This window comes from Podarcis erhardii (assembly GCF_964252035.2).
Source record: "Podarcis erhardii genome assembly, chromosome: 12".
Taxonomy (NCBI): Eukaryota; Metazoa; Chordata; class Lepidosauria; order Squamata; family Lacertidae; genus Podarcis; species Podarcis erhardii.
Window position 1 is genome coordinate 27,362,880 of NC_138513.1, and position 12,098 is coordinate 27,374,977.

At 41.2% G+C, this 12,098-nt stretch overlaps 1 protein-coding gene across 1 annotated transcript in view; it reads left to right on the forward strand.

Annotated features, from left to right (window-relative positions):
• The first annotated feature begins 220 nt into the window (after positions 1-220).
• AHR (aryl hydrocarbon receptor) overlaps positions 221-12,098 on the forward strand; it is a 48,119-nt gene continuing 36,241 nt past the window's right edge. The window contains exon 1 of the mRNA XM_081834695.1: positions 221-671. Coding sequence (XP_081690821.1) covers positions 616-671 — 56 coding nt within the window. The 5' untranslated portion in view covers positions 221-615. The remainder of the gene's footprint in view (positions 672-12,098) is intronic.

The following is a 12,098-nucleotide window of genomic DNA, read 5'->3' on the forward strand; positions in this document are numbered from 1 at the left end:
ACGGCGACTGAGGGCAGCTGCCCGGGAAGCCGCCGCCTCCGCACCTGTCTCGCACTCTCGCCGGCCAGACGGAGAGAGAAAGAGGGAGGGAAGGAGGAGGAGGAGGAGGAGGGCGGCCGTAGTGGGTGTAGCCGGCGCCGAGCACCTGGCCCCGTCCCCCGCCGCCGCTCCTCCTCCTCCTGCCGCCGCCGCCTCCTCTCTCTCTCCCTCCCTCGCCCGCCCGCCCGCCCGCCTTCCTCTCTCCCTCCGTCGGCCGCCTCTCAGGGGAGTCCGCGCCGCGGCGGCAGGAGTGGCACCAGGGCGAGCAGCAGCAGCAGCAGCAGCACGACGAACCACAACGGTGTCAAGGCAGGCCGGGAAGCTGCGGGCGGAGCCCTTTCGCCCCGAGAGGAATATTCTCTCTCGCACACACACACACAGACACACACACACGCACAAGGTCCCTTCTTAAGCCGCCGCTGACATAGTTGCGGAGAGGTTTCTGCTTCTCAAGCCGGGGGGTGGCGGTGGTTGTTTCGGGCGGCGGGGCAGAAGTAACGAGGGGCTGCCGAGCGCTCTCTGCCGCAGGAGCCAGAGGAGAGGAGAGGAGCTGGAGCCTCGGCCAGCGGGGGCAGGATGAACCCCAGTGTCACCTACGCCAGCCGCAAGCGGCGGAAACCCGTGCAGAAAATGTAAGTGGGTCGGGTGGCTGGGGTGGGGTCGGGTGGGGTGGATGTTCCTGGAGAGCAAAAACGGGTGCCTTTTTTCCTCCATGCCGAGGTCTGGATTTCCCCTCCCCGCTCCCCTTTGCAAAGCTGTCGCCTCTTTTCTACACACACACACTCTGCACGGCTCTCCTCCTCCTCCTCCAATTAACCCTGGTGCCCTTTTCCCTGTAACCTTGTGCGTTGCTTTGCTGCGAGCGCATCGCCTCCAAACCCTCGTAGTGCCCGCCCTGCAACTTTTTGTATTTTTGTTTCTCTCTCCCTCCCCCTTGTTAAGGTTATGCTTTGCTATTGTGTTCCGGCAGTTTCTTCAGCTTGTCGATTAGCCTTCAGTTGTGGATCACGCCCCCCCCCCCCAATTGTATCTATCTATCCTATTATTATTATTATTCGTTCTAAACAAGGTACCCTGGGATAACTCTTAAACATGTGCAAAGGGATTTGGTGGCCCGAGTTAACCGTTTGCGCAATCTGTGTCATCCCTCCTTACGCTGCTCTGGTAGAAACGCATTTGGTGACTCCCCTGGATGTTTGTAAATAATTTGTAAAGGTCTAAAGGAGCCTCTTGTTCTCCGCTTGAAAGGTTTAAGTCTTAAGTTTAAGGCAGTGCTCACTGTTTTATTTTGTTCATCTTGGGAAAAACTGGGCTGGGATTCGGAATGGCCTGCCATGGGGACCGTTCTGAACCTTGTTCTAAATTTGTGGTGACAGGTTGTGATTTAGGGAGGAAAAGGCACTCTGCACATGCACAGGGGCAGCTTAGGAGCTACATATATTTCAGCAGTTAGTTGTGCTATTGGAAATGGATTCCTGGACTGAGTTGCAGTAAAATTAAGCCTTGATTTGGGGCCCTATTTTTGTCAGGCTCTGATGACCCAGTTAAATTCAAACAGCTGATTAAAATCAGAACAAGGACTGGGAGGTGGGAGGGGATGAAGGAATGATTTGAGTGTAAGGCTGCATCCCTGTGCACATTTACCTGTGAGTAAGCCCCACTGAACATAATGAGACTTGGTTCTGGGTAAACCTGCATTGGGTTGCGTTGTCGGCCAGTGTGGCTGGGCTCCCTGACCAAGGATGTCAGCAGGCATTTAAGGTGATGGTCTGGCAGTCTGTTCAATGTAAGTTTAAGATAATTATCGAAAGCTTGCGGCAATGGATGTAGCTTTTGGCTTATTTTGGCTGTGGGCTGTGACTTGTGCTGTCTTAACAGGGATTGCTGGTTAATGTATGGTGTGTGTGCAGAAAGCCACGTTGTGCTGACTGTGCTTCTGCCACTGCAGTGGGCTCGTCTGTGATTTGAAGACGATCATTTACTCATTTGCTCAGCTTGGTTTTATGATGATTATATTGTACAGTATTGTGATTTGCCGCTCTCTATCTCACCACCGTAGGCCACAATGTTGTGCAGTGTCAGTCTCCGGAGCGGCATCTTGTTGTTGTGGAGGCCAGGAGTATTGTGATACAGATGGAATAATTTAAGTGTGTCAGTAATCTGTGCACTTTTTCGTATTTATTGTAATGGTTGTAATTCTTCAAACGAGGCTTTACAAATATAAAACTGTACAGTGTACATGTTTACCAAGCTGTCAAAGCTATGTACTTTCAGATAGATTGGTTTCATCTTTAAGAGAATGATAAGCAATTGTAGAAAAATATGGATTTATATTTTTAATGGGTGTGTAAATTCTTATCCTAGGAATATATGAAATCAATAGTTAATTAAAAAAAGTTAATCATAGGTATGAAGGTTTACCCTTAGGTGTTTGATTTAAAATTAATATTTAGTTTTAAAAAATCTTTTTTCTGTAGTGTTTATGAGTACCACTTTTCACTAATCTGTGTTTACTGGTTAAGTAGCACTGCTGATGAAATATTTATTCCCCAACACAAAGTAACTGTACTGAGCTTGGTGGGATTTCCCAAAGGACTTCAAGAAAGATTAAATGGAATGGTATGGGAGTAGTCTGTGCTGTGTTAGCAATTTTAAAGTTTACTAAAGTGCATACCAATGTTTAATGTAGATTGTGGAGTCTAACTGGTTAGCCTTTTAAAATTGTTAATAGGAACAAATGCAGGAGGAAATCCTTTGGAATAATGTATACAAATTGAATTCTATAACTTTGGCAAAGCTAGTATTGTCCTCAAGGTTCTAGTGTTAACCTTGAGATGCAGGATTTTTTAAAAAATAAAATAATCCTAGTTTATTTTTCTAATCCAGCATGAAAATGCTGGGGCAGGGGGTTGGCAGGTGTTACTGCCATGCAGTATAAATAATGGGGAGGGGGGGGGTTTGCCAGTGTACTTTATGTATCTGACTTCACATTACAGTACTTGAAAGTTATCTGTGCTTATTAAGCAGCCTTAGGTACATTATGTAGTAGTTTCTGGATTCTAGAAAAGCAGCACTCTCATAAAAAGGATAGCCATTATGTCTCCAAAGTTTACTTTAGAGGTGACGGTTATGCAACACTTACTGTTAAGTAACATTGTAGTTTGTCTTGTAAACAGAAGCAGGCTTCTGATGTGCAAATACAGTAAGTTTTTAACACTGTATCCTATAGAAATTTTTTTAGCATGTATGGAATAGTCTTAAGCTGGTTGTTGCTGAAGAGATCCCCTTGCTTCTAGGAAAAACACTCAGACTCACTCATGTACTATTGTGAGATACAACTACCAGCATATCATGTGAGGAATGTGAAATCTTTGGAAGCTTGTATTTGAGCTTCCTTGTTCTCCACAGTTTCATGTCAAACAGGGTTTGTTAGCTATGTGATTGTTGACTTATGAAACAAATCAGGCTCACGACAAAGTTAATTTAGCAGGCATTCTACTTAATAGAGCACTCCTCTTGATTTACGAAGCCAATTCATGTAGGAGGGCAACACTTACACTTAATCTTTGTATAGGATTAAAGTTAAGAGAATTCCTTCCTTCCTGTGTCTACATTATGGTACACATACACTAATACTGTATATACAAAAGATACATACTCCAAAGGAAAAGTGCTGTAGTCGGTTGCAACGTAGAAATATTCTTCAGGGCTACTTTGTGGAAGTAAAAACATTCCAAACCAATGTTGTTGAAGAGTAGACAAAACACTTCCTTAGAAAAACATTTTAAAAATTCTTACACCTGTGAATAAATCTCACTGAATTCAGAGGAACTTGTTTCTGTGCTTAAGATTTCACTGCTCCCCTTTCAGAGGTATGTGGAGCTCTTAATATTTATTTATTTTATTGCATTTATATTCTGGCTTTCTTTGAGCTTGCTTAATGGCAGGCTTTATCAGTATATTTAAGTGCTCTATTGATGTGTGGCCTACCCCCCACTGTAGTATAACATGACATGTATGTGGTGCTTTGCTCCTTCATGAATACTGATTCATTATACAAGGAGCCAATTGAAGAAAGCCCTGGTTTGATGTGGTTCATGCCTCCCCCCCCCCCCCGCCTTTTTGTTGTTGTTTTCCCATTAGGAATATGAAAAAGAAGGAATATAGGTTCACATATGGCTTTCTTTCTGTATATTTTCTTTGGGCCTTTAGAAGCCCATTATGATACTGGGTGCAACTTTGTATTGGAAGAGCAGAACGTTCAGGATATAAGTGCTGGCTTTTAACCCTGCAACTGTTACAACATTCTGTATCTAAAAAGGGCAAATAGACTTCCCAGCCTCCTAGGCCTAGCATACAATGAAGAATGTCCTCACATTCTGATGGAGCTGATATCATTCAGGGGACAAAATGAATTGGCAGCCCACCCACACCCACACTCCAAGTCTTGCTCTCATACTGGGACAGTGGGGCTATAGCTCGCTTGAAACTGCCATTTGTAGACTTGCTGGTTACAAGATTCTGGCATAAAAGCTGACAAGTTATTGTGTGTAGATTCAGTGGGTCATACGATTGGGTTATTTATTGGAATCTGCCAGGGGGCAGTCAGATAATTCCCCCCTGTTGTTTCGCCTTCCCTTCTGTGGCTTGATGAACCTCCCTGCAGCATGGTTCTGGGAATTCCTGTCCTAACATGTTTTTGTTTTTTCCCAGGCTGTCGTTCTTGGCACCTTTCCTTGGCTAAGAACTGAAAGTGTTATGTGGCTCCTTTTCATTTCAGTACTAGTGTTTATGATGTTTATGACTAGTGTTTAGTGGGCTGAATGTATTTAGGATCAGAATTAATTTTAGATGTCATATATACTTAAAGGTTTTTTTTAATGAAACATTAATTAAAGAGACAGATTCAACCATTGTTACTTTTATGAACTTGGACTAAAATGTTTCAAAAGATTTGCATTGAATTTGACTTTTCAGTGGTAAGTTGTTTTTGTTTAAGAACCATGTCATATGTTGATGTGGGAAATAGTGGAATAGTTTCATCATCATATGCTGCCTATATTCATCCAGAGGTGCACAGGGGAAAGTATAAAATTGTGAAACATATCCACCAACACTGTCAAATGCACATAAAATATTATTCCTCTACCTAAAAACATGTATACATATACAGACAACTTTATTTGCTGCTTTGTCCTTTGCTCAACTTTATTTGTGTTATTTTTAATCTAGCCTTTAGGATTGCTTTTAATTGTATTGCTTTACTGCAGGGGTCAGCAACGTGCGGCCCGTGGGCTGGATGCGACCCATGAAGACCATTTTACCAGCCCACAAGCTGCCTCTGAACTGAGCCACCCACTCGGCGAGTCCCCGCGCCATGCTGCGCCGGTTTAGTGCATGGGGGACTCGCTGAACAGCGTCAGAGTTTGTGCTTCTGTGCAGGTATGATTTTTGGCATCTGGGCATGTGCAGATGCAATTTCTGGTGCCACAGACATGCACAGATGCAATTTCTGGCGTCATGCTGCGCCAGTCTGGCCCACAGACAGTCTCTGAGGGAGTGATCCAGCCCATGGCGGGTAACCCTTGCCAACCCCTGCTTTATTGTGAACTACTTAAGAGATTCTCAACATAGAGTAAATAAGTGGACACCTTTCACTTGCTGATCACCATAACACTGTGATGGAATTCTACTCAATACTGAGCCAGAGCAGAACTCCAATGTATAGTTAGCAGAGTAAAAACTCATTGCAGGATTCCCAAAAAATAGACTAGAGGCAATTAATATTTCATCCAGCAGAACGTTACTGCTATGGAAGGCAAATGAGCATAATGGTCACAAATCCAATACATTCAGGATTGGCACTGTACATAAGAAATCGAGTTGCAGCAGATTTAACATAAACTTACAAGAACTTCTAAGAAGTCTAAAACCTTAACACAAATTAAAAGGTATGAAGAACCTCCTAATTATTCTGGGCGCATGACCTGATGTGCAATTCTAGTCAGTACTGTATTGACCAAAGCAGATCTCCAGTAATAGAGAAAGAGAAGGTGAAACCCAGGCTCCTTCTGGCCTTACTTTTATAGGCACATAACATTAAAATTATTAAGCCATTTTCTTTTTGCCTTTCATCTGTTGGAGTATTTGAAAGCAGGTGATTGAGGCCTCAAACAATAGTGATAGAATGTTTAAGGATAATTTTCTTAACATTTTTGGAAATCACTTGAGTCAGTAAGAATAGAATAGGATTCTGTCCATGCATACTTTAAAATGCAGGTTCCTTTAATATAACTGCTGTGTTTTACATGTGCACAGCATCTTCTGCATATCTGAACTGAATATGTATAACCTCTTCCACCCCCTCAAGTGTTGAAATACAATATTACAGAGTGGAATAAAATATTACATAAATACCAGAAAGTCTATAACAATACTTGTTTAAGCTGTGAGAATTATATGCACTTGCCTTAGAGTAAGTCTCACTACATTCAGTAGGGTTAACTTCTACATAGCATTGGACTACCTGTCTACTAGCTAAAGGAAAGCTGTAAACCTTTTACAACTGAGAAATATATTTAATAGGCTTATTTTTTTCTGCTCTTCTGAAAATTGTCTAGTACCTATCTAAGAGTGATTTACTTAAGCAAAACACTTCTATTATAAACTGCCTATAGAACTTAAAACAGTTCAGATTTGGGGAGCTTTAAACAGTGTGCAACTGGGAATATTCCTGGAACTCTGTGTAATCTGAGAAGTGTTCTTCTGTTAAATGTCACAGTGGAATGATAAATTTTAAGTATTGTTTTGGCTAAAAAAGAGAGTATATATTCTTAAAACATTTATTTTAATATTGTGTTATAGTGAAATAGGTTTAACATAATTGCTTACTCCAGAGAAGAGATGTATTCCAGTGATTAGTCCTGTGGGAAACATGGCCTTGGTTCATTTTATACTTAGATATTTAAAAAATTTTTATTTATTAAATTTGTATACCCCCCCTATATCTGTAGATCTCAGGGTGGTTCACATCATAAAATTAGAATATAAAATACATAATGAAAATATAAACAATGACAACCCAATAATCCCCCCTTCTACAACACATTTTAATAGGACATTGGATGTCAATCAGCCAAAGGCTTGGTTAAAGAGGAATGTTTTCACCTGACATCTAAAAGTGTATAGTGAAGGTGTCTACCAAACGTCCCTGAGGAGAGCATTCCCCAAATGGGGAGCCACTGCAGAATAGGCCCATTCTTGTGTTGCCACCTTCCGGACCTCTCATGGGGACTCAGAGGATGATCTCAGGGTCTAGGTAGGTGTATATGGAGAGGGGCGTCCCTTGAGGTATTGCGGTCAACCTCAAATGACTGATAAGCCAACTGTAAACCTTCTGACCATTAACAGCCAGTCACCATCATTGGCCAACTCGTGAACCTTTATTTTCCTGTTGAGGAAAGCTGGTTTTAAATCTTGAAAGCCCCCCAAAAATATAAAGGTGACACTCCTTACTCTACACTTTGTACCATGGTATTCTGTTGGAATGCAAATTCTGGATCTTGAAAGGAGAGGGGAAATAACAGTGTTTGCATAATCTTTGCAGTAGAGTATCCTTCTATTTGTTAGCAAAGAGAGTGAAAAGAACCTATTTTAATTCATTAACAAGGGATGTGTAAATTTAAAATTCAAGCACTTAACCAGAGTGACAAACCTATTGAATTGAACAAGAAGCAAATTATTTCCATTCATTGTTAAGGATAAGACTTCTGAGACTTCCGGGTTAGCGCCATCGTCTAATAGCGGATTCCCTCCGAGCTCCGGAGGGAATCGGCTCAGTAGGGATCGGGTTCTACCGCGCCGGCGACGCGGGGACCCTTAAAAACCACAGGCGCGGATGCCTGTGGACGTGGTGACTCGGTGGGCACCATTAGCGCCTTCCCGACCCACGAAGGAGCCTTTTTAAAGGCTACGGAACGGGGGCTGGGGAGCGGCGCGGTGCTGAGAGTCCTCTGCTTCCCCTGCTGAGCGAAGCCGCATGCCATGGACGGAGAGTGCTGACTTTTTCCCTTGAACATTCGGATTAAAAGCAACAACCCGTGCGTAATACGGAAATTGGACTTTAAAAAGATCTTTTTTCTTTAAATTCGGTATGACCGGGGGAGGTGTAAAAAGGAAGTCCGCCCCCCCCGCCTTGCAGACAACCTAAAGCAAGGACTAGAGAGCTAAAGTTGAGGGAAGTATCTTTGTCCCTTGCGGAGAAAAACTATTAATTTCATGATTGGACACTATATTAATTTTGCTGGAGGATAAGAGTTGGTTTGGAAAGTTAAAGTGCAACCCCCCGGGACCCGGGAGTGACCCGCGAGAGAGCCTGCTGAAAAGATACGGACTTTGACAGCTGTCAAACTAGCTGTCAAAGCTGGGAAACAAAAGGAAACGTTGTTTCTGGTGACTCTGCCGGTTAGATTTTCTGTAATTTGGATACAAATTTGCTGGAAAAAAGAAAAATAAGCTACATTGGACTTTTGGATTGGAATTGGAAAGATACTAAGTAAACAAAATCCCCCTAGAGGGGAGTCTTGGAACATTGCAAAAAATGGCTGTAAGTGGAAAAATACTGACTGAGCTGAATAGGACATTTCACCTCCAGGGAGAGCTCCAGGAATTACAGGGAGAGATCAAGGACCAGGCTAATATTTTGACTACAAGAGTGACAACATTGAAGGAAGCAGTAAACAAACTTGTTGGAACAGGACAAGTCTTTGTTGTGGAGCCAAAAGACCTTGAAGCTGGAACAGAAATTGCTGCAGTTGGGCAGACATATGAGGATTTGGTGGAAAATTTGGTGGAAAATGAAGATGAAGCTATAATGTTGTGGAAGATCAAGGCAGATCAGAGGCCTGTTAGTATAAGTGAGATCAAGATGGAAGTTGGAGCTTTTGGGACATACAGTTTTAAAAAATTTAAAGAACTAAATTTGAGCTCCACTTTTAAATCTAGAGACTGGTTTAGAAGAAAATTGGTCATCATTGGGACAGATCTTCCTCGAGAGTTGGTGTTGAACACAAAGGATGGTCAAAAAATCCGGCAGAGTGAAATGGAAAGAGTTCTAGGAGCCTCAGAAGTTTGGGATCCAGGCTGAGAATTGATGGATTGATGGACATTGATTTGGGGATCAAACCAGGAATGGGAGGGTGGGATTTGGGAATCCAAAGGGTGTTTAAATATAGTTTGTTAAGTTCTTTTTTTCTTCTTTTTATAACTTTTGTGATTTTTATGGAATGTAGGGAAATTGTGGAAGGGAAATTTGGGTCGACTTTAGGAAAAAGGTTTAAGATTAAGTTAAATTTGGGTTTTTTAATTTAATTAGAAATAAGGTTTTTAAAACTAATTGAGAAATGAAAGAAAGAAGAAAAGGAAAATAAATAGCACGAATAAAGAAATTATTAAGTTAAGGTAGAGCAAAATGATAAGAACTTGTTGGGCAGATAACATAAATTGGAATGCAAGAAGTGGAGGGGGGAGGAGGTCTCAGAAATAAGGTGAAAGAAGATAAGGTTCTTTAAATATTATGTGTTTTTTTAATTGTTTTTCTTTTTTGGGATATTTTTTGTGTTTTTTAATTTTTGTCTTTTGTTTTGTTACTATATGGAAAATTTCAATAAACATTATTTTTTTTAAAAAAAAAAAAGACTTCTGAAATTAGGATGAATTTCCTCTGGCCAGTTCCTACTATGATTTCTGCTTGATGATCAGTTTTCTCCCTATAGTTTTTGTCTTCTCCCTATTGTGTAGACGCTAAGAGACCCTGTTTTACGTTTTCATAATCCAACTTTGAGCAGCTTGCTTTGTATTAGGCTACTGACAGTTTTGAGTTGCGCAATGTTTTAGTCATGTAATTTGGTCTGATCCAAAACTGGAAAAAGAGTAACTTTGTCAACTTTCATTGAAATTAGTGCCCTCTGTGTTTAAAGTAAAGGGGGTGGGGCTGAGAGGAAAGGCAGGCAGCCACACCAGTAAACCAAGGAGGATAAGGGACTATGCTATTGGTGTGGTGGAAGCCAAAGCATTTCAGTAAATCTAAAGCATTTCAAGACAGCAAGGAGATGCTAAATTTACACAGAGACTAATTTAAAAAATAGTTTTTCTTAACTAGCACTAGACACATTGATAATTATTCTTGTAACATTTCTTTGTCACAAGCAACTCCAACTATTATATGAAAATCCACGTGTTTTTCAATCTGGAACAAGGCCAAAATATGGTTTTAAGGGTAATAATGAATAAACCAAATGCATTATTCGATAATGTAGACAATTTGTCGTAACCAGTTTTTAAACCAAGCTGAAACTGCTTGGTTGAAACTGCTGCAACTCTACTGCCTTAAATCAGAGTACTTAAGTTACATTATGTGTCTGCCCAAAGCAGATAAGTTGAGAACTAATGATTCAGGTATCAAACTATATACAAAATAGCTAACTCTTTTTTGGATATTGTTAATAATTAATCCATGTCTGGGAACAACTGTGGATTTATTTTTTGCATTGTTTCTTGATAATAAACAATTGCACATAAGATCTGGTCTATATTTGCATTTTTGCTGCATTTCCTTGTCTAAGCTGCCTAGAGTCACATTAGGAAGATGGGAGAGTATAAATAAATATAATAATTTCTTTGTCTAAAATGTTGTGTAGAATTGAATTAATGGTAATGGCAACTGGATGGAACCTTTTGCTATGTTTTGTAAAAGAGACAGTACTGAAATTATGTTATGCCATTATTTCAGGAAGGGTACCTAGAGTGACATAGTTATCAAGCTTTAATTTTAGCTTTGTCACCTGTCTTGCAACTAATCCTGGTACATTTCTGGTGGCATATTTGCTTTCTAAACTTGTGGGATTTCTTGGCAGGCTGTTTTCAAATACTCATTTGCTGCATAGTGATGCTTGTATGTATCTTCAAACTTGCTGCAGTTGTTTTTATTTTGTTTTGTTGTTTGTGAGGAGGTGTTGCCACACTTGTTCTGGACATTCATCTTTCTACACATCAGAAACATACTTACTAATATTCAGCCCTTCTGGAACTTGAATCAGGGGGAATTTAACTCTAGTTCCATTGGAAACTTTTCTGTCTATGGACCTGGCTCTTTTCTGCTGGAGGACAGGTTTCTGTTGGTCCAGTAAAGCTAACTCAGGAATTAGCATTTCAACCACAGAGGTTTTGCAGCAGTCAAGGTAGAGAATTTCTCTCATAAGATACTTAGCAACAGAGATGAGATCAGAGGTTCCCCCTAACCCAAAATGGGTTTCTATTGAGAAAGTAAGACAAGATAATTTTGGAGACTGCCATAGAGAAATTGAGGTGCAAGTGGGACTAAGTGCTGCTTCAGTGCTTGAGGGAGCAGGATGGAGCGAGGCTTGAAGCGAGCGGAGATTGGGAAGCTGGGGGCAGGGCAGGGCGAGGCGGGAGAGACAGTTATGCTTTTCCTTCCTTGTGATGTGCAAGAAAACATGTCAACATTAGCAGATGTCCTTAGCATCAGGGCAAATCCAAAAAGAAAAAGGCTTTCTTTAGCTGTGATAAGGCTTTAACAGTCGATAGTCATTGGATGAAGAGTGCAGAGACAGATACACAAAACCAAGAGCTCTAGGAGACAGTTGGGATGAATTTATTTTAACAAGACAGCTCTCCTGAAATCATACTGCTTCTGAGATCTTGTCAGGTCTCCCTAAGTGCAGAAGTCTATAACCAGTTATCGGCTTAGGAAAAACAAAAGGTTAAGGCATTTACTGGAAGTAAGATTTTCTGGTGAACAAAAGAAGGATGAATGACTATCCCCATTTACAAAAGGAGTGTTTACTAAGGTAACCAAAGCGCTCTGTTCCCAGTAGCCAGTTGAATGGTGATACAGTGTTATCTTGGAGGAACACAGAAAAGGGGAGCATAGAAAAATTAGCCTTTAGCAAATCTGAGAGTTCCCAGGCGAGTGCATACATGTTGGCTTCCTTCCTTTTCCATTTCAGCAATGTATGACAGCAGGAACAGCAAATTCATTT